The sequence below is a fragment of the Colius striatus genome, chromosome 1 (genome assembly GCF_028858725.1).
Source record: "Colius striatus isolate bColStr4 chromosome 1, bColStr4.1.hap1, whole genome shotgun sequence".
Classification (NCBI taxonomy): domain Eukaryota; kingdom Metazoa; phylum Chordata; class Aves; order Coliiformes; family Coliidae; genus Colius; species Colius striatus.
This window is the reverse complement of record NC_084759.1, coordinates 116030735-116052629: the sequence shown is the minus strand read 5'-3', so window position 1 is coordinate 116052629 and position 21895 is coordinate 116030735. Positions and strand designations below refer to the sequence as shown.

General features: G+C 36.2%; 1 protein-coding gene across 1 annotated transcript; it reads left to right on the top strand.

The window, feature by feature from the left end:
* The first annotated feature begins 3151 nt into the window (after positions 1 to 3151).
* Positions 3152 to 21415, top strand: ZPLD1 (zona pellucida like domain containing 1). The gene is made up of 10 exons (XM_010195348.1): positions 3152 to 3257; positions 7615 to 7835; positions 10250 to 10431; positions 11088 to 11160; positions 13427 to 13524; positions 14135 to 14215; positions 15040 to 15211; positions 16309 to 16417; positions 19336 to 19365; positions 21240 to 21415. The coding sequence occupies exons 1-10, from the start codon at positions 3152 to 3154 to the stop codon at positions 21413 to 21415; spliced, it is 1248 nt and encodes a 415-aa protein (XP_010193650.1).
* The last annotated feature ends 480 nt before the right edge of the window (positions 21416 to 21895 follow it).

Sequence of the window (21895 nt, the reverse complement as noted above, 5' to 3'; positions counted from 1 at the left end):
GTTTGGTAGACCGTTAAATCCACACTGCCTATCTATAACTGCCCTTTAAAGCATTTTTGTCCTAGTAATGCTTACAACATTTGTCATGTGAGCTTATTTTTGTGTTAATGGAAATCCTGCACACAGATTTTTACCTCCAAAGTCAAGGGAAACAATGGTTCCTTTGATAGATAGAAAATATTTGACCTTGTTTGTAAGAGGCCCTTAAGTGGATGAGTGAAAGCAAAAACATTTGAAAGTACAATTGTTTAAGTGACTATCACAAGATTTTTGGATGATTTGGGCATTTCAGGGAGACTAAGCACTACACTGTGAATTTCATAAACAAAACATGGTAAAAATATGTAATCATTAAGATCCTTGAAGGTGCTCAGCAGAGGAAACTGGAGAGGAGGTCTAAGTAACATAGAGGAGAACTCTTGGTACGTCAGTGAAACTGGGTGTAGGTTTTTCAAGAGTTTAGTAGACAAAGAGGATTACATTTTCAATGCTGTATGTGTTTGCATCTTTGGAATAATTAAAGTCTTCTTAACAGCCTTTTTCCTAGACCAAAGAAGCACTTTATTGTGAAGGACCAAGACCTGTATTCCTTGAAAAGGTCTTAAAGAATTGCATACCTAGTTGAAAAGAAAAGGCAAACATCTTCCACATGAATTTGTTGACTCCTGGATTATAAATCACCCCATTACTTGCATATTACCTTCCTTTTTTATTTGTACTTGGAATTTTCATTCCATATTGATGTACAGGCAATAAGATTCCAACTTTCTTGTCACTATTTTGATAAGAAAATTGTTTCTTGAATTGGATAAAATGTTCAGCAGTATCATACCTTATACACTTGAAGGACTGAAGTTTTAGAAATTACTATTGAGGAGTAAACTGCCAGAGACCTTTAAGATCAGTCTGGAAAAGCAGAAATTGCTTTCTGGGATGGGCAGATAGGTGAGGTTGGCCTCTTGGGTACTTTCTGACTCTGTAGTTCTTTTGAGAAATGAAAAAATATTACGACTTCCTAACTTAACTAAAATCAGCAGTAGTCAGTTCAGTTTATGATGTGGATCTGCATGTTGATCCATATTTAGATGAAGTCAATAGCCAGAAAGAAAGTAGGACGTTACTGGTTTTTTAAAATCTGACTTGTTCTGAATACAGCTAGAGAATTAATACTATAAATAGATAATGTCTTAATTCAGCTTTATTCCTAAGCAATCATCTCTCCTTCCTCTGAAACATAGCAGCAGAAGTTAAGCTTAATAACTAAAGTTTTAGATTTTTTTTTAAGTTCTACTCTTCATCTACAATAACAGCTACAGCTATGTCAGATTCATCTTTCATTACATTCTTTTTAAATGTTTTTCTTTAGTTCAAAAAATAATGTGACATTAGAAAATTTAAGTCAAGTTTAGATCTTGGTAAATTACCCTTGATTTATATGATTGTAATGAACATCAGAAACCAGCTCAATGTGACTATTGTACAAGCAGAGGAAAGGCTTCAGTATGCTGGCGAAATGCCAATTTTCCAAAGGGGGGGGGGGGGGGGGGAAGGTGTCTTTAAAAGTAAATCATGCATTTTCATAGCAAACAAACAAAACATCACCTTCTCTATCTGAGAGTAATGGAGAAGGGTGAGTGAGATCATAAAAATGCAGAGGTTTCATAGCAACTCAGAAATCTTATTTTCTTTCTTAAATTTTCTACAGTTCCTCATCAGCAATAGCTGCAAGTGCTGTCAGACTCTACAGGAATCTAATGGAAAAGGACTAGAAGGTCAAAGAGTGCTTTCATTTAGAGTTTTGTACCCACCTGGAACTAAAAGGAGATTGTACTGTTGCTGTAGGTCTCACTTTGAAGAAATTGTGCAGAACTTTTTAGCAAAACTGCTTGCTACCAAACCTGAATTACAAGATGTACATGCTTGGCAGGAGCTGGCGTTTCCAATTCTCCATTTTTATTCCTATTTAATTCCCAAATTAAATAGGAGTGAATAATTGGACATTTGAACATGCCTTTGGCTTTTTGATAGAGCTTGGCTCAAAATTTTGTTGCAGTTGATTAATTTCATGATAAGGAACACTTAGGAGTGTCCTCTATGGATCTGTCTTTCAACATAAGGCTTTAAATCCCAGATTTTTGTACTCTGTGAATCTGTGGAGGCCTTTCTATTAATTTGAACAGTTTAGCTCAAACAGCTGTGTAGCCATGAAATATCCAGTTAAGAGTGAGGGTTTGTCTCAAATATTCCCCTTCATGTGCTGTTGTCTTAGCAATGCATGACAGCCATTTCTATGACACATGAGGCTCCATTTAAGTGTGCTGCATCTATGGAGTTTACATGGAATTGAGGTCCACATCAGCAGAGACATTTTCTGACATGACAAAATTTTATTTAAAAACAAAAAGTCAGTAACTTGGATTTATGGAAAAATTTAGGGATATTTTTGACAAAACCATGAATCAGACTACTTTTATTTGGTTGTGCTAAATACCACAGGTATTACATCTTGGGGTTTTCTTCCCAAGAAAAATACTTACTCGAGATATGAAAAATTTATGTGTTCAGATCTCCTTGTCTGGTTGTCAGATACAATTCAAGCAGATGCAAGTGTCTGTGTCAACTCTGTACACAAGCTCAATGCAATTGTGTGCATCCTTCAAGGAACAGATTTTTGGCAAATAGATATGACCTGATTCTTGTTCTAAGACCTGAGCCTGGGAATTGCTCAGCAAGCCGTTTATCTGTATGCTTTTCAAGGACTTGGCTAAAAGAATACTATTGTTCTAAGATATCTTTCTCAAAGAATTTTTACACTGAAATCTCAAAAAAGCTGCAGAAGTTTAAATACTTAAGCATCTCTACCAACGTATTTTAGGATTTTTTTTTTTCCTCTTTTTTATCATTCTTGAATACCTTTTTTTTGCCACAAGTTACTAAAAGCTGTAGAAGTTAATAGAAATTACCTATTACTCAGAAGTAGAAAAATGGGTCCTGCTGCCTGTGACCTCTTTCCCATAATTTTGTGAGCTTCATCCCCAATGCCTTTGCTGGAGACCATCAGCTCCTGAGTAGTTAAATGTCTGCAGTAGGCATCTTTAATGCAATGAGCAGATGTGTGTAATAACCACCTAATGTTTTCCTAGGTTTTGCAATGGAACAGGTATGGTTACTGCTCCTGCTGACGATTAAACTGCTTTCAGTGACTGCTCAGTTCAATGGATACAACTGTGATGCTAACCTCCATAGCAGGTTTCCTGGTAAGTGTTTAATAGACTTTTTTTTTTCTAATGGTTTCTTTATTGTCTTGGTTCAAAGTAGTGCTTATTTTTAAATACAGACTTTAAAATCTGTCTGAAGCCTGAGGGTAGAACTCCACATTGAGTGAGTGTTGACTATCTCAGTGACAATGAAACTCCTCTAATGTTGCACTTCTCTTATTTGAACAGTGGGTCAAATTCAGCCTAATAGTAATGAATACAATTCCCCTTACATCACGGGGATTTGACCTGCTTTTTCAGGCCTTTGTCCTGTCCAAGAAATTCACTAGAGGTCATGTTGTTACAATTGTTCTCTATAGATTTAAGAGCCTGAAACTTTTAACTGGATTTTCTTTCATGTTTTATATGTGTAGAGAATGCAATTGTCCTTTTAGTGAATTAAAGAAATATTTATTTTGGAGGATTTAAGTTGATGGCAAAATGGGACATATGTATGATGTACACTTGTGCCTCAGAAAATGGAAATTAAGTCAATTTGAGGACATTGTATATCTGGAGCTGTTAACACAATAAGAAATAGAAATGAAATTTCCATCTCAGTGATATATGTATTAGAATTCACTCGGGTGAAGAATGCTTTTGGTCTCTGTTACATTGCTTATCCTTCCTATCTCAGTTGTTTCTTGGACAGAATAATAATAAAAAAGGCTGTGAATACTGACTTGCTCACATTTTGTGTTTCTGAGGTTGAAATGGAATCGAACAGTGTAATGATGGATAATAAGTGTAGTGTTTCACTGTCATACCTTTCAGTGTTGCTTTCTGAATAGTAATAGTTTTGATTTTTTTTTTTTTTTCAGGAATGATCATCTCTTTTATTAAACTTAAGTTAGCAGGAAGCCTACAGTCTGTTTGTTTGCTTTTTTTTCCTCTCCTCTGTTACTATCACACTGCTAGGTGCTTTGTTGACTAACAGTGGGGTGAGAGTGCTGGAGCTCTCTATTCTGGATTCAAAACCCCCAGAAGACGAGTGAGAGTGCCTCTTAAGGCAGAGTGGACTCTCATTATGCTTGCCTTCTGCAGCACCTGACTCAGGCTATGGCTTTGAGAATGCTGTCCTCATTGCCTTCAGAGTTCAAATGTAAAGGGTGTGGTGAGAGGTCAAAAAGAAGAATGTTTCAAACAATTATCTCTCCAGTCTGAGATACTGCTCACAGAGCTTGATTATGGACAGTCTTTCCTCCTGTTCCTTATTTGCTCCACACAAGAACTCTTTGTTGTCAAGTGAAATTCCAAACACAGGATGAGAATGGACATTCTTGCTGATGTCTGTGATATGTGGATCCCAGAGATGCTACTGGGTTTTGAAGTTGTCAACTCTTTTTCTTTAAATATTGTAAAGAAAAGAAGTCATTTTCACTGAGGATGAGAAATTGGGCCTTCCTGAAGGAACTTTGGAGCTCATCCATTTTTCATTTGTTTGTGCTTTTATCATTCATTTCTTGGGTGACTCCTTGCATAAAGATGGTGCTTCATAAATAGGAAGATAAATAACCAGGCAAGGCTTTTTTTTTGTGGTATGCAAGCTTGTTTTAGAGTGTAGATATGCAATAGTCAGCAGGGAAGAAGAAAAAAAAAATCTCTGATATATGCAAAATTCCATGACTTTATATACCAAAAGCTAGAAATATTCTAGAGAGTATATGAGAAGATTAGACCCTACCATTCTTCAGAGAGTTACCTGGAGGAAAAAAATGTTCTGTATTATGATAATGTAGAGCTTTGAAAAGGATTGAGGGATGGAACCATAGCAGTCCAGCTGTCTTCAGATGTGAAATACCCAGTTTTGATTCAGGGTATTCTTGCTGTAAGTACATACTTAGCAGAAGCTAAGAAAATATTGCAGCTTTTTTTTTCACATACACTATGCATTTTAATTCACTATCAAAGTAGTGATTTGATCAAAGAGGAGGCTCATGTAGAGAAGCTGATTTTGAACTATAAGTAGCTTTGCGTGCTTGTGCTGGTGGAATGACTTTTGGCAATGGAGTTCTGTGGCAAGCTCTTGTCCTCCTCAGGTTTTTTGCTGCCTGCTGAGTGGTGAGTCTTGGCAATATATGGTGGGGTACCAGAGAAGCAATGGAGCTGTCAGCATTTGGCTCGTGTTGCCATGAGGCTGTTCTTGATTGAAGATGGTGTCTGTTTCAGTAATATCTATATACCTCTTGAGCTTTACTCTCTTTGCATGTGACATCCATGAGTACTGTTGACTGTAGGTAGATTGTGTGATTAGAGTCAGAAGCCAAGTGGTTTGCCTGTATGGAAACTCTGTGACAAAGAGGTCATTATTCTTAAGGCCCTGTCATCTGGCTGACCTAACCTTCAAACTATTGCTTCTCCAGAAGCTTTTACTGCAGGAATGCAAATATTTTTTTTGTTTAAACTTATACATGTATAGAAACAATATTTACCTTTCTAATTTCACAAGAAAGACGTATAGCATCTAAATACTAATCCGATTAGATACTAATCTGTTTGCACCTGGTTTCAGATTAATTCCTGAACAAATAATGTTTTAATTCCAGAATGGACTTGGCAACAATACTTCCTTGTAAAGTAGTGGACAGAAAAGGTTCAGTCTGGAAAGGTTGCTTATCCTCCTGTATAGCACAAAGGTTGTTTTTGTACTGTATGATCTCATTTCCCTTAATGTCAAATGAGAATTTTGCAAGCAATAATAGCACCTTTACGGGTAAAGTAATATCCTGCTTTTAAAAGGCTTGAAGCTAGTTATAAAATTAACTGAGCTACTTGATATAACATCCTGCAATTTGTTACAATCTGACTGTTTGTGCATTGGTCCAAATGAGTATAAAGGAGCACTTTGCCATTTGCCTTCTGGTACTGTTCCCTCTGCCTTAGTATATACACATTAAATGGATCATAACAGTCCTCATGTAGTGAAAACCCAGGCACGCTGCTTCTTGATCTTTGTACATTATGTTAGTGGAGTTATGTATATGTGCAAACCAGAAGAATTTAATGCCAAATCATTTCAACTTCTACCTTGCCTCCAGTACCTTTCTGCCCAAATTTACACCCACTGAGTAACATTTATCACCACATTAGCTCTGGACTGAATTTAATCTGTTATTTCCCATGCTTGATTGTTTTGGCTTTAAAGCCACCATTAAAGCTGTCTAAATTAAACTGCTTGTGTTCCTGTACCATGGGGGAAGAGCTAGTTCATTGTAATGGAGACTTCATTTCCTCTCCATTGTGACAACACAGTGGAACAATTCATTTCAGCAGGCTTAATGGTAAAGTATTGACTGAAGTTGCGTTGAAATTTTTAATAGCTCTTAGTCTTTTAAGCAGATGTAATAAATGAGTTGTTCTATAAAGGAATAATGTCTGTGTTTAACACGATACAATATGTCTTTTGTAAAGCACTATGGGGGAAAAATCCAAAATTGCCCCTGCAATGATCTACAGGTAAAAAAGAGGTTATAGAAAAGCTGTGTTATAGCTCTAAAGCAAAACGAACTGTTGCTTGTGCCTATATCCTAACCTGATGTTTTTCCATTTGAGTGCATACAAATCTTCAGAACTTTCAAATTTATCCAAGAAGTTTTTCTGCTATTGTTAAAAAATTTATTAGTACCAACCATTGTTGTTTTCTAGGTCTTTCATATTGTCATAATGTATAGAATTAAAGTTTGCAAGATATTTTGTACTATCGATAATTGTCTTTCAAGAGCCAACTGATTTTTCATTAAAGCTAAAGCTGATGATTCTTAAAAAAAACCCAACCAACTTTAAAGATATCATAAAAAATTGCTCTTATATTCTGTTGATTGTGTACACTTTGAAGTACAGTCTGACTCTGCAGTCTCATACAAACTGGTTTCCAGACAACCTTAGAAAAATGCACCCCAAGGCCATGACAGAGTTGGCTGGAAGGCAGAGCTTGGCCTCCTGAGTTCTCAAAATTACTGGGAATTTCTGTTCCAGAAAGGAGCTGTTTAATCAGACTCCAAATGTTTAAACACTTACTGTTTTTCACTCTATTGCAGTACTACTAAATAATTTTATGTGGAATTCTAGAATAATGGCTTTGTTGTGTGGTAGACTGTTACTGCATTATTTTTTCTGTTTTCCTTAGGGAAGTTGTAGAGTCTAATCTGTTGTGCAGAATAATGCAATTCTGACCTTTACATTCCAAGATTTTACTGTGACTGGGGTCTGAAAATTGATTCAATCAGAAGTTACAACACTAGATTAACTGCTACAACGGTTACATGGTGTTTAATTCCAACATATCTTCTTACAATATACTTAGTTGAAATACATCTTCTGTCCCTGTTTTTTTATGTTTCTTTTATTTTTTTCCCAGCTGAACGAGATATCAATGTTTTCTGTGGAGTACAGACAATTACTATGAAGATAAATTTTTGCACAGTTCTTTTCTCTGGTTATTCTGAGACAGACCTGGCTCTGAATGGGAAGCATGGGGATGCCCACTGCAGGGGTTTCGTCAATAACAACACCTTCCCAGCAGTGGTCATTTTCATCATCAATCTAAGTACTTTGGAATCCTGTGGAAATACTTTAGTGGTAAGACAAAGTGAAATTGTAGCATGTCTGTTTGTGCATAGGATCAAGTGAATAGCCTTAACAGCACTTTATTTTTTACAAATAATATTCAGTTTGTCTTGCCCAGTTAGCGATATATTGCATACATCAAAGAAAACAGAAGAAAGTTGGTAATTTATAGTCTTAATGACTTTTTAGTATCTACATTTTATGTTGCTATTAAATGCATGGATAAAGCACATCTTTGCACAGCTAATGACTAAATCTTATTTATAGCTGTGAGTTTTTGGAACCAGAATCTGATCCAAGAGCTGACTTTGACTGAAGTCTAGTTTGTGCAAGTATAATTTAATTTTCTTCAATGAAGCACGCTCATTCTAAATGGGGAAAGATGGGCAAGTGTTAAAACTTATAAACCAAGGGAGGGGAGAGTTGTGAAAGTTGTGTATATCACACTTTACAAGCAAAGATAACTCTTATGGAAGTAGCTATGAATAACTTACAAAAACAAGAGTAAAAAATTATTATTTTTAAGGCTTATATTCTATCTGGAATTCACACCTGCACTTGATATCTGTCAGTACTTACTACAAACCCCTGGTGTTACTAATGATTTTTCCAAACTGGGCTGAAATGTTCAATATGCTGTGTGACCTATTTGCCTCAAACTGAGTTTTCTTTTAAAATTTCAATAAAAAAAACAGCTCAGCAAGTTCAAGATTCTCTTTTCCTATCTTTCCTGGAAAGCTGTAGCACATCTGTGACTTGCAGTAGAAGAATTTGCCAGGAAGCAACTTCTTCCTCTTCCTATGGAGTTGGTTGCATTGTAAACTCCCTGAATTTGTTATTTGATTATAATTGTAAGAGCCCAAAGTTTTAAGTCTGTTAAGTCCAAATAATTAGAGCTCCCCATGAAGCCCCCCACAATGCTGCACAGGGTACAACACCAAAGTAGCAGCTTCTAATAATATAACAAAAAATTTCTCCTTATCCTTTCTAAGTTTATGCATGCTGTGCCACAATGAAAGAGGATAAAGGAGCAGGGGGCATTTCTTATATTTCTCACACTGGAATAGTAAATTTCCATGCATTTCTGGCCATATTTCACAGCAGGACCTTCAAACTAATTTTCAACGGAAGTAAAAACATCAGGTCAGGCAGAATTTGGGTAAAACCCAGGTCTGTAATATGACTGACACAACTTTTTATTTTTGGGAGGTGGAGTGATGAGGAAGCTGAACAGAGCTGTAGATGGCTATATTACCATAGTGCTCTAGCCTGTGTTTTCTCTTAGGCAAGGACTAGGTAACCTATTGGCAAAGCACATTGCTGCATCTGTCTTCTAGCAGGACTTTTGTTTTTTTCTGTAGCCTAAGAAATCAAAATACCTGCTGTGTATCCTGTGCTACTCAGTGCAAAATGTTAAAGCTGGAGCACACTTCAGGATGATTCTTGCACAATGAAATGTCTTGTTAAGAAAATGTGCGTTGTAAAGCTATTGAAAGCATTTGTTTTGCTAATACAGCTATACAAAAGAAATGATATAGTGGAAGTCCAGTGCCATGTTAATTTGCCATATTGTGTATGTGCCTACCGAGACAGCAATTTGTGATGTTTATCTGCTGTTTTCAAACCACCCTCTGATTGATATCAGTGGCTACAGATGGAGTGGGACTGGGCTTCTACCAGGAGGTAAGAGAAACCTTCAGTTTTCTGGAGAACTACATGTATTTGTTGGCTCTGCATACACTGTAAGCCTGAGCAGCACAGGATAGCACATGTCCAGGGACTGAATTAAGATTGCATTAGTATTAAGGTTGTACCACTTTTCAGCTCTTACATTTCTGACAGTGTTTCTTTGCACATAGTTTATAATGTAAACAAAATACAAACTCAAAGCTCAGCTCTTTGGCTTGTATCTGCTTACGAAGTACAGAGGTTTTGATGTGTTGCAAACAAAGCTCAGTAGTGATAGTGTACTGTTTCTGTGAATTAAATTGCTTGTGTATTGACTTTATTATTGCATGTAACAGTTCATTTGCTAATGGAAGCTAATATTTAACTATAATGGAAAAGTTCCTTCAGTTTTTCCCCATAAGTAGCATGAATTAATTGTGAATGCTCAGATAAAAAGTACCTACCAAAAAAAGACTTCCAGGATTCATCACTTCTTTTCTTTTTTCCTTGTCTTTTTTTTTTTTTTTTAAATGTTGCTTGAGTCTTTAAGAACTGGGATGTTGCTTGTGAGCTGTATGTGCATGATTTTCAGAGATGAAAAACAGAACACAGGGAACACGTTGTTAAACAAAGTTATTTTTTGAAGATTTTTCTGAAGATATCTCTGGGTAAATTATGAGCTGAAGCATCAGTGTCATTAGGTATTTTTTTGTTCCACAGTTGACTTTCTGATAGTAATTTCCTGTCTCCTTCAATAGGTATCCTCAGCTCGAAGTATCAATGCTTATGGAAATACCTCAGTGGTACAGATAGGTAATGTTTCAGGATATATTGATACACCAGACCCACCAACAATTATCAGCTATTTGCCTGGGCTTCTGTACAAATTTAGCTGTAGCTATCCACTGGAGTACTTGGTTAACAATACCCAACTTGCTTCGTAAGTGTGCTTTTTCATTTCTATGTGTTTCATTTTCATGTTTGTGTAAACCCATATGTATGTGTATACATGCAGGTACACCTAAATATATGTGTGCCGTAGCAGTATTACCAACATTTTAGCTATGTAAGAGTAATGGGAAGGGAAAAAGCAGTGAAAGAGGAGACGATGCAAAGGAAAAGAACATTCTGTGTAGTGTTGTATTAGATAAGTCAGGTTATGAAGAGAGAGCCTTATATAATATAAAACTTTTCTTAAAGTTCAAGTATTGTGATGACAAATAGGTAGCAGCAAAAAAAAATGGAAATTCTTCTTGAAACAACTTGTAAGCATTATATAGCATGCAAGAGAAAACATTTCCACAGGTAAACCTTGTACATCATGAAAAGTGTGTTCCTTTTTACCACTCTGCCTCTCTGCTAATTATTTTTCTGATTGATGTTTTCAACAGTATCTATTATTTTCTGCATAGTTACAGTTTGTCAGTGTTCCTACTATAAATTCCTATTTCTGAAGTTTATAACCTAAATCCATACATTAATTCCTCGTGATATAACTCATTGAGATTTTTTAACGATAAAACTCACTGATGTACGTAAACTCAAAAATAAAGCATCTTTTCTCATGATGATTTTTGGCTTCTGTTTCTGTTGCAGATCATCAGCTGCTATTTCTGTAAGAGAGAACAATGGTACATTTATCAGCACTTTGAATTTGTTGCTGTACAATGTGAGTATAAAATACAGTAGTGTGTCTTGGACTAAACTAATCTCTGCATTATGTGGGTACAACCTGGAGTAGAAGAGCAAAGCATAGACTCTTTTTCAGTATTTCCTGTTCCCTTCTCATGTATCCCACGAGCCAAACCTTTTATCCAGGCGTCTTTCTGAGTTCCCTTGTTCTTTTTTTCTACATGTACCCGGTGTCTTGTATTTATATGACTGGTCTTTGAGGACACACAAAGTGTTTTTTCTATTGTCCTGTGTTTGTATACTTCCTCAGTTTACAGCTCTAGCTTTCAGATTGTAGTGTCACATGACTAATAAGCTGTAGTAATACTAACCACACTCTAGAATGCATACTTGCATTTGCGTTTGTGTGTGCGTGCATGTGTGTATGCGTATAGGTGTATTGTACTTACGTAGAGAGGTCTCTCTAGAATTTAGTAAAAATATTCTAGACTTGTTCCCTTAGCAATAAACTGTAGCGCTTTTGCTGGGGTATTATGTTCAAGTCTCATCGGAGTGTTTTGATTATCTGTAAATCATGGTAGGAGATGAGGGATTTGTTTCAAGTCTATAGCCCACTGCATTTGTTCCCTCATTGTGTGGACTTTCAAGACTTTGAGGGTTAATAATTTAAATAGCTTTCAACTTATAATGTTACCATAAATTTTATACAATTTAAGTTCAATATGCATTATTGTAAAAGCTTTTACTACGTAAATATGGATGGTGACAGTAAAACATGAAAAATGTACGGACCTCTACTTACCATTAATCCCTGAAATGATATTTTCATGTTGATTAGAATTTTTACTCATACATTTAAATGCCCAATTTAAATATCAATTTTTTAATCTATTAAGCATCATTTTTGTAAATTATGAATCCATTTTTTTGCATTATTATTCATGCCATCATGATGTTGAGTTATAATTCATGCAACTGATTTAAAAGTCAATGCTTTATGCTTTGAACATAATGAGCTATAAATATTGTAACGGGACGTTTTCCAACGGCATGCTCAAAAAAAAAAAAAGATGTTTATTTGACAGAGCAGAACTCGAAATAAAAACCTCTAATCTGTTAAAATAAAGATTTTATTTCTCTCATTTTTAAGTAGATGTATGGCCAAAAAGATGGGGCAGGCTAAGAGTAGCCAAATTTCTCAGTCAGGACAAGTATTGACCAGCATGTGCTTGCTGTCTTTCAGGGCTCAAATCTGCAAACAGTTGAGTGTAAATGCTATTAATACTCATATATTATTTCCTAATGTTGACTCTTCATTGTCTCAAATCACCTCCATCTTTCCTCACAAGGTGAAGTTGTGTGATGTTTATATTTACTTTGTGGCATTCACATCATTGTCAAACAAGAGGATCCATTATGGTAGAGTTTAACAGCAAAATATTTAATGGGCTTCCTCAGAGCCTAAGTGGCTATACTTTTGCTAAAGTGAAGTTGATGGTTCAGCATTAGAACAAGAAACCGACAAAACAGCTGTATCTATGTAGTAATATATGGAGAATTCAGAACTTTTATGTTACACACAGGTTTCTTGAGACAGCTTTTTTTGAAATGTTAGAATTTAATTGAAAATGTCCATTACTTCTAGACTTTAACAAACCAATTTTCATAAAAACTACACTTTGCATGATAGAATGTGTCTCTTCTCCCAGATTACAGCTTAAGATACATGAAACTTGGTGACATCTCCACTCAGTCAAATAACCTTAACAACCCTTCTCAGGAAAGGTTACACTGACAAGATATTCAAAAGACACATAGATAAAGTACAGAAGGATGTGGTTTAGTTTAGTGACAGACTTGGCAGTGTGAGGTTAGTGGTTGGACTTGATGATCTTCAAGGTATTTTCCAACTGTAACAATTCTGTGATTCTATGATTCCAAATGCTCCTTTAAAAAAACACAGTAGCTGTTATGTTTAACTGTAGGTACTAGAAGACTTACAGAAGTGTCAATAAATGGATACCTTTTCTTTAATTACTGATCTGACCATTTCATAAAATCATAAATGGATTCCCCAAAATAGTAGTGTAAGGTTAAGGCCAGTCATTTAGGGTTGATCTTTAGAGAAAAACTTGTAGTCAAATGCTCTGGTATTGCTTTCTGCTCCTTCCCTTATGGAGAACAAAGTAAGTAACAGTCTTATGTAGAAAGGTCAGAAAAATTAGACGAGAATTTAGGCTGTGAATGCAGATGGGTTGTTACAATGGTGTTTCTGGTACACTGAGGAAATGTTTATTTTTCAGGATTCAACCTACAGCCAGCAGCTCCTTATTCCAAGTACAGGTTTACCTTTGAAAACCAAAATATATGCAGCTGTAAGAGCAACCAACCTTGATGGCAGGTACTATAAAGGATGTTTTTTCTTGTCTTGCTTGCTATTCAGCTGTTGATATTGCCTTTTTTTTTGTATGATTTAGAAGCAGTTGTCTTTTCTCATAGCCTTTTTTATGTCATAATGGTTGGTCATAATGATAATCACTACCCTCAGCTGAAGGGTATCAGGTCCTTGATAGTGAATGCATATCTTGCTGCTGAATTACAGTTTAAATTCTATATCACTGTCATTTAAGAAAGGACCTCAGTAAGATCAGTTACGAAACCCCTGGGCTTTTAAAAGTGATTTTGATTTCAAGCCTTGTGTGGCCATGACTTTTGAGAGGAGCTGTACAGTGTGGTGCATTGTTGACTAACTTGAAAACATGATTTATACAATTCTACTGCTATGCTGTGCTGTTTTACTTTTTTAAGTAACAGGAAGAAATAGGCAATGTATTCGGAATGGAGGATGACTTGTACATGATCTGTTAAACACAGTAACTCAGCTTCAATACAACAGCTCGTATTACCAGTTTCTATGCTTGTTTACCGTCTTTTAATCTTTTCTCACTCACTCTCCACTTCTACTCTTGAGTTACCAGTTCTCTTCATCTATCACTTTGCTCCTTGTGTAGGTGGAATGTTTTGATGGACTACTGTTACACCACGCCATCTGGTAATCCTAATGATGATCTTCGATATGATCTTTTTTTCAGGTAGGTCCTGTGCAAACCCTGTGTTTTTTTGGGTCCTTCCTTTAAAAAAAACAGTTATAAATCTCTGCAATAGTGATGTTATAAACTGCCTGGAAATTCTGAACAGTATTAGTAGAGAGGACTGAAAGCTAGGTTTAGAGATTATAAGCAAGACTTGCTGATGTATTAACACAAACACAGAAACAAGTGCAAAGTCATAAGAACTATGAAAGTAGAGAAGAATGTATCCAAAATGACTCTACTGGAGATGCCATAAACACCCAAATTGAATGGCTAAACTGGCCTTTATTTTACCAAAGGCACTCTCGTGGTCAATGACAGTGTTATAAACTATCATAGACTTCAGTTCAGGGAAGCAGTTAAGCAAATGATTAAAGGTAAATAGATGCTTCTGCTTTTGCTCCCAGTAGTAACATTTGTTTGAATTGGAACTTTGAAAAACATCTTGGCAGTATCTCAGATTAAATTTTATCGATGGCAGTTGCTGGAGAGATCCTATCTTCATTTGGAGTTACCTGTCTATACCAGTTAGCATACCAGATTGCTTTTTGCTTCAGGTCTCGGGTTTCTTTGGGCACTGGAATTAAATGGTACCTTGGTTATAACTGTGATGTGGCAAAACAAAACAATGTTTTTGTAAGAATGCATTTCAGCACAGGAGTGTGCAGATTGGTGCTGCATGTGTGGCACATCAGAATACTGTGTTATTTTCCAAGGAGCTAAAGCACTGAATTTGCTGCTTAAGTTATCTTATTCTCAACTAAGAACTTCAAAATGCTAATACAGCTGCTCATCCTAGTTTTGCTCTTCTCTACAAAAACTAGCTGTGACAAGGACCCACAGACGACTATAATTGAAAATGGCAAGAGCCAAATGGGCCGATTTTCCTTTGAGGTGTTTCGCTTTGTGAAGCACAAGAACCAGAAGATGTCTACGGTCTTCCTTCACTGTGTGACAAAACTGTGCAGAGCAGATGACTGTCCTTTTCTTGTGCCAGTAAGTTTCAGTGGATGGAAGTTGCTGTTAATTATCTAGATATAAATGAAACGCACTGGAGTTATTTTGCATATATATGAATGCAATGGAAGTTTGAATGGCAAAGAATGAAGGTGATTTGTAAAGTCTGAAGTGAGAATGTTAACAGTTACACTGGCAGGGAAAATTTGAAAGCGTTTCTGATAGTGAAAAAGAAGTATTACATCCTCTGAAGTTTATTACTATTTTAGAAAGTCTTGTTTTGTTGAAATTTATGAAGTTACATCAATTAAAAAATGATTTAATTTTCGGAGTGTCAGGAACAACAAATATATTTTGGATATGGAAATCTTTAATGAACATGTAAACACAAAATATTCTGTAATGTCTTCAGAATGCGGTATTGTTTCATTTTGGGTGACTTTAGAATTTTCAAATGCCATCATTCAGTATGCTTCTAACATTTTGTACATTATTTTATACTTTTATGTTGCACTTTTAAATAATTCATTGTTTCTATTGAATTTATGTTCTGAGGTTTTTGAAGTTCTGTCACAAGAACTTGAAATTAAAGAAGTGATTTTGGTTGAAGCATAGTTGAGTAACCAAGATTAAGGTAGATGATAAGTTAGAGATATCAAAAGTGCATTCTAGATGACAGAGTGCTGGGAATTGTTTTAATGTGGGTCATTGCTATTTAGAACTCCAAGGAAAATGTGCAAACTTTAACCTGAGAAGCTTGTTAGACTAGAGATTGTTGCATGTTGTCTATCCCTAGTCAAGCAAAACACATTTGTTGGGGAAAACTGTCTGTAAACAAAGCTTTGGCAAATTAACTACTGAAAATTTAATATACTATAAGATGGATCTTGTACACAAGAGCAATGTAGTTCTGTAAATGAAGTGAGGCAAAATACAATGGGAAGCCAGGCATTTATAAGATACATTTCTAGGGAATATTGCAGCTGTTTTTATTGCAAAGTAATTTAATGCACACTAAGAAATAAAATCAAAGTTATAGTATTGCTTATAAAAGAGTTTACATTAAAGTAGAAAGCACAGAAGGGCAATAATTCCATTCCACTCTGAAACTGTGATTGTTTTGATTAACTGCTCAGATTTGCAGTAACAGAGAAAGAAGAGACATTGGTGGGAGGACGACTTGGAGCCCTCAAAGCACTTCTGGCAATGCTGTAATCTCTGCTGGTCCCATCATTACAAGGAGTGGTAGGAATGAACACGCTTTTTCTATAGACTGCAGGAATTTCAGAAACCTGGGGAAATATTTTGCAATTTAATATGAATATGTAGTGACTTAGAGGAAGGATGGATTCTCCATGGGTTTGATGGGTAATATGAGTACTTTGTTCCCTACTGTTGGAGTCTTTGGTAGATATGTTTGAGCTAGAATTTCTGTTTGGCTCTCACATGCTTCTGCTCTCCCAGTATCCCACTGTGGGATACTGTTATGCATATAAGCCTATTATAAAAGTCCAAGCTCAGTGAGCCGACTTCTTTTTTTTTGTCAGATTTCACTGACGATAATAGAATTTAAGGTATTATGTTCAGTATTGCAATTTAATTTGGACAGCTAATGAATATTTGCTGTCACTTTCTATTCACCATTTCTTCCAGCTTCACCTGTGGGTTTTTCTGTGTTGCATAACATTAATATGTGCTATGCCTAGCCTTTAGCTATAAGAAAGAAATAGAAAAAAAAAATTGTGAATTCTAAACAGTGGGCCAAAATCTACTCCTTTTAAATCCAGAGTGAAATTGCATTATTTCAGTTTTGATTGCCAAAATTTCTAAGAATATATATAAAAAAAGCAGCTCTGAATGCAGCCTGCAGTCTCTGAAAAGAATTTGTGACTGCTGTGGATGAAATAACGAAATAGCTGAAAAAGTTCAAGAAGTTCTGTGTACAGATATTTATGAGTAGCTGCAGTTAAGCAACCAATTTCAGTAGTCTTAAATTTGGGAGATTGAGAGCAGGACTGAATCCTATCTAGGAAAAATAATTGAAACACTTGAGAATAAAATCCTTTTTTATGTGTAAAGTGGTTGTGCCCACAGATACAAAGAGAACAACTGACCCTCCAGAATAGGAAAGACTCTAGCAAGAGGCATTTAGAACAAATACACTGTTATAAACAACATTTCTGCTATGTAAATGAGTACCTTCTGTGTTATACACAGTCTCCTTTAAGTTGCTGCTGTCTGATTAGTCAAAAGTGAAAAGAACTAACTTCAAAGTTGCATACATAAGTACTTATGGGAAAAGAATGACAGATTTGCTCAGACAAATATGTATACTAGAGAGAGGCTGCCTTTAGGCAAAGAACGGAAAGTAGAGAAAGCTTGCTATATGGGCAACCCCTATTAAGTAATACGGCTTATGATTCAAATGCTGTGAATACTGTTCATTCTAATTTAAAAAAAAGGATACTTATCAGTTACTTTTAAGTACTGCATAACTTCAAGCAAAGAAAGATGTGTTCATGGGTGTTTAAGGACCCCAAAGAGAAGAGAAACTATTTCTTGGTGACTGTTGAGGTTTTTAAAATCAAAATATGAATAAGACTCGGAAAAGAATAATTTTTAGTTGTTTCCTACTTGAGATATGTGTCTAAAGCTTTTGAGATCACGCATTTCTGCATCTCCATAGCATGCTTTTGGAGCTTCCCACTCCTGCTATGGCAGAAGGATGGTTTGATGGGAAGTAGTCTAACAAAAAACGGGCTTCAGTCCTGAACTCTGTCACAAATTTCCTGTGTGGCATTGGGTGCTTCACTTTTCCTTCTGTTTCCTCCCACTGTCCTTTTTTATTGTGAAAATAAGTGCATTAAGAACATGAGATTTATGAATAGTATTGTCAAGGAAAAAATGGGAAGGTCATGAGAGAACTTGAACAGAGAACTTGAACAGAGCACTTGAGTTGGAAGAGGAGTGTTGGGGTGCAATGCTACATGAAGGTGCTTATAATATTTTTGAGGCCAACTCTGGTCCAGTTTTAGTACATGTATATTTGTGCAAAGCCCATCAAACCCATTGCACCTGACTTGTCATAGTACGTATGCAAGTATTAGGTCTGCAGCTGCATGGATGTGCACCTTGGTGTGCTGCATCTGTCCCAGGACTAGTCCTGTATACATCAGTGTCTCCAGAAGCACCTCAAGCTGACCAGGACTCCTCGTTAATCTAGTCACCTGTTGTTCTGGTAACAGAGCTGTTTATGCAGCTATCTTGAGAGGAACTGAGTAGTGGTACTGCAAATAGCAATGGTCCTTCTGCTGTATATTTCTACACTCTCATTTCCAACATTTTGTTGTTTTCAGAGAAACTTTATTCTTGTTTGTTAGGCTAAAATAAGTCATTACAGGAGACATCCACAGATGAAAATGTTTCAATCTCTGTGTATAGAATAAAGCAGGTACCTACTTGTGAAGGTGAAATTGTGTAGATTTTGATGGATGTTTCACTTAAAAGACGGATGCTCCGAACAAATGTGTATGTGAGCTGTGCTTACAAGTTGCACAAAAAAGCAAAAATAATGACAAGAAATGTAGTTCTCAGGTGGACAATGGGAAAGAAGTAAAATTTGAAGGAAAAGAAAATCTTTCCCTGACTATAATGCCACTGTGTAACTACCAAGAGGAAAATGAATATGAGGAAAGGACATTTTTGTAATCACTTGTGGTTACTGATGTATTTTTCCTTTACAAACTTGGACTATTTTTTTTCCTACATGGATTTTTTTAATATGATTAACAGTGAAAAGACTTCTGTATAATATTGTGCTTATGGTTGTATTTTTACTGAGGGACAGAATAGAGCTGCCCACCTTTTCAATTAAGAGTTTCCTGCATCAAGCTATTTCGATTTTAGTTTGGTTTTGTTTTGTTTCCACAGAATACTAAGTAACTTCATACAGGTGTGCTCACATTAAAAATGAACCAATGCCACGTAATTAACGTTGTTCTCTTTCTACAAGAGGTGCTAAAAGCTATTAGTCAATGTTTCAAGTATAGCTGAGGTGTTTTGAAAGTAAAGCTAGGACTATTGGCTTCTGTGTTGCAAAGAGAAGTGGAGGTAGACAGGAGATATTTGTAAAATATAATGCATCCTGTTCTTACTTTCTGCAGATGAGACGCCAACCAACAATTCACAACTAGGTAAGTTAATCAGAATTGCAAGGAATGTAAAAGGGTTGTGAGTAAGGCAAAACTGAGCTGAACCATTTTGATCTCTATGCACTGAGCTTGATTTTTTTTTCCCTGTTTTTGTCATATATATGAGTCAATACTAACATGCTATTATGAAAGCAATTGGTGAATCTGGAATGCTCAGTTTAAATTTGTGCACCACCAACACAGCAATTTCTAATACTGATGATGAAATGAAAATTTACTGCTTTGACATATTATGGTAAGGGAATATTGTGACTACCAGATGCAAAATCACATTTAAGCAGTAAAATTTGCTCATGCCATGCAGGGGTAGAGCTGCAAAATGATTATTATAGTGCAATCCATCTCAGAATTCTGCTTCAACTCCTGTTCTGGCATTTAACCACACAAAAAGCATATGGAGAAGCTTGGATAGAACTTGTGATCTGCTAGAGAAATGAAGGGAATAAGCTACAGGAGAGATCAAGTTTCTTAAGTTTTAGGATGCTTCTCCTTTGGGCTCTTGGAGGACTTGTTTCAGACTATCTATTCTCTGCTGGTAATAAGGAGTAGCTAAAGACTAAGAAAAGATGGTTAAGGTAATTAGGTGGTCCATTGAGCCATTTCACATCTTACTTGCTCCTGACAGGACTGAGTGACATAAGCAACCCATCTTTTCCTCTGAACTTTAATACTATTTCTTCCCTTATTTTCTCAACTTGGACCACATGAAAGCAGATATCTTTTTTTCTTGGCATGGAAACAAAATTCTCCCTGTAATGGAATACTCCCTTTTATATTCCTACCTATGGATATAATTAAAATAATACTTAAAAAAGGCAATTTCTTCATTTGCTGTGTATAGTTTGCTGTGTTAATGGTTGCTACCTTTCCTTCCCTGACAGTTAAAATAGCAACCCTCTTTTACAATCCCAGAGCAACAGCCTTTCCTGTGCCTGTTGTCCCAGGGAAGAGTATAGGAGCAGAGTGAGGTGGGATTATTACTGTAGTGAAGACAAAGTCAAAAGGCATCACAGTGTTCAGAAGAGGAGGGCAACTTAATCAACAGAACTGATTTCTTTCAGCTTTGAGGAGGAGGCAGGGACTGATGATGTTGAGGGCAGGTGACTGTTTCTGGGAGGAGCAGTCTGGTTTCCAACATAGAACTTGTGTTGTCATTTCATCTCACTCTCCAGAAGCAGTCATGGCCAACACACTGGTGCTTTGGGTAGCAACTGGGTTTGGGATGTTTTTCTCTCCTGCTGGAAAAGATGGTATAGACTGGATGTTTGTGTGTTCCATTATCCAGGAATTGGTCCATGAAGAGCCTGTTAAACTACACTAAATAGTAAACATGTTACCTTTCTACCCAAGAACTGATAAACGTGTTGAGAAGTGTTCTGTGAGGGTGTACTGACAAGCTTAGAGTAGCTCAGATATGTGGTGCCAGGTATGGCTGCTAAGGATTTCTATACACTTTGAATTGAGATGTGGATAATGATAATAGAGAAGAAATAATTTCATTGACTTGATTAAACCACAAATCCTTGTACCTCTGCCTTGATAGTTCTTGGACAATGATAGTCTTGCCTTAAATAGGATGAGTCAAGTTTGGTCATTAGCATATGAGGGTTTATGCATTAGAAGTATCCTTATTGTCTTTATACCCCAGCAAGATGGATATTGAAAGTAACAACTGTTTTCAAGTATACTTAGATCAGCTTTATTTAAGTAGACAGATGTTCATTATGAAGTACAGTTTTAGTCCCTTCATAGTAATTACTCTGTGTATAGATTGTTGTAATGAAAAGACATGAGTGTTTGTCACTGCTGAGAGATTGTAACCAGATCTTACCTGTGTATCATTTTTCTCCATGCAGCTCATCCAAACGGACCTCCTTTCCAGATGAACTCCATCACCAGTGCACTGATTTCAGGTGTTGTCATCCTAGGAATCACAAGCATTTTCTTTTTTGTATGTTCTCTAACTCTTCTGCAGAGAAAGTGGCCCAATAGTTCAGTCTTGAGCGGTATCCGAAACCCAATTTTCAACTGAAAGTGGTGGCTTGCTTGCATGTTTTTCTTTGTGGTTGCCTTTCTTGTCCATGAGATATGTTTCCATTAAAAAAAAAAAAAAAAAAAAAAAAAAAAAGGCAACACTCCAGCTCTATCCAGCTTCTGTTCCAGCTCTTCTATATTTGTAATTTGCTAGGTGTTGCTTTGTAGGCAAGCAGCAATGATATTGGTGAAAATCCTAGAAAATTAGGAGAATCTCAATTATATTTGTGATCAGACTGTGTGATAATTATGCCCATGGATGTGCAGACAATAGAGCTCCATGTCTCCAACTTTCCAGTAACGTCTCAAAGATGAAGACGCTGAAGGCAAGAACCTTTCCAAGTACGCCTTTCTTATACAAAAAACTAACACATTCAGAAACATTCATAAGTTCATAAACACCTACTAAGATTAGGATCACTTCCATTTTGTCATGGTATTTTTCACAAATTTGAAAGCACAAATGTGTTTCTGGAGG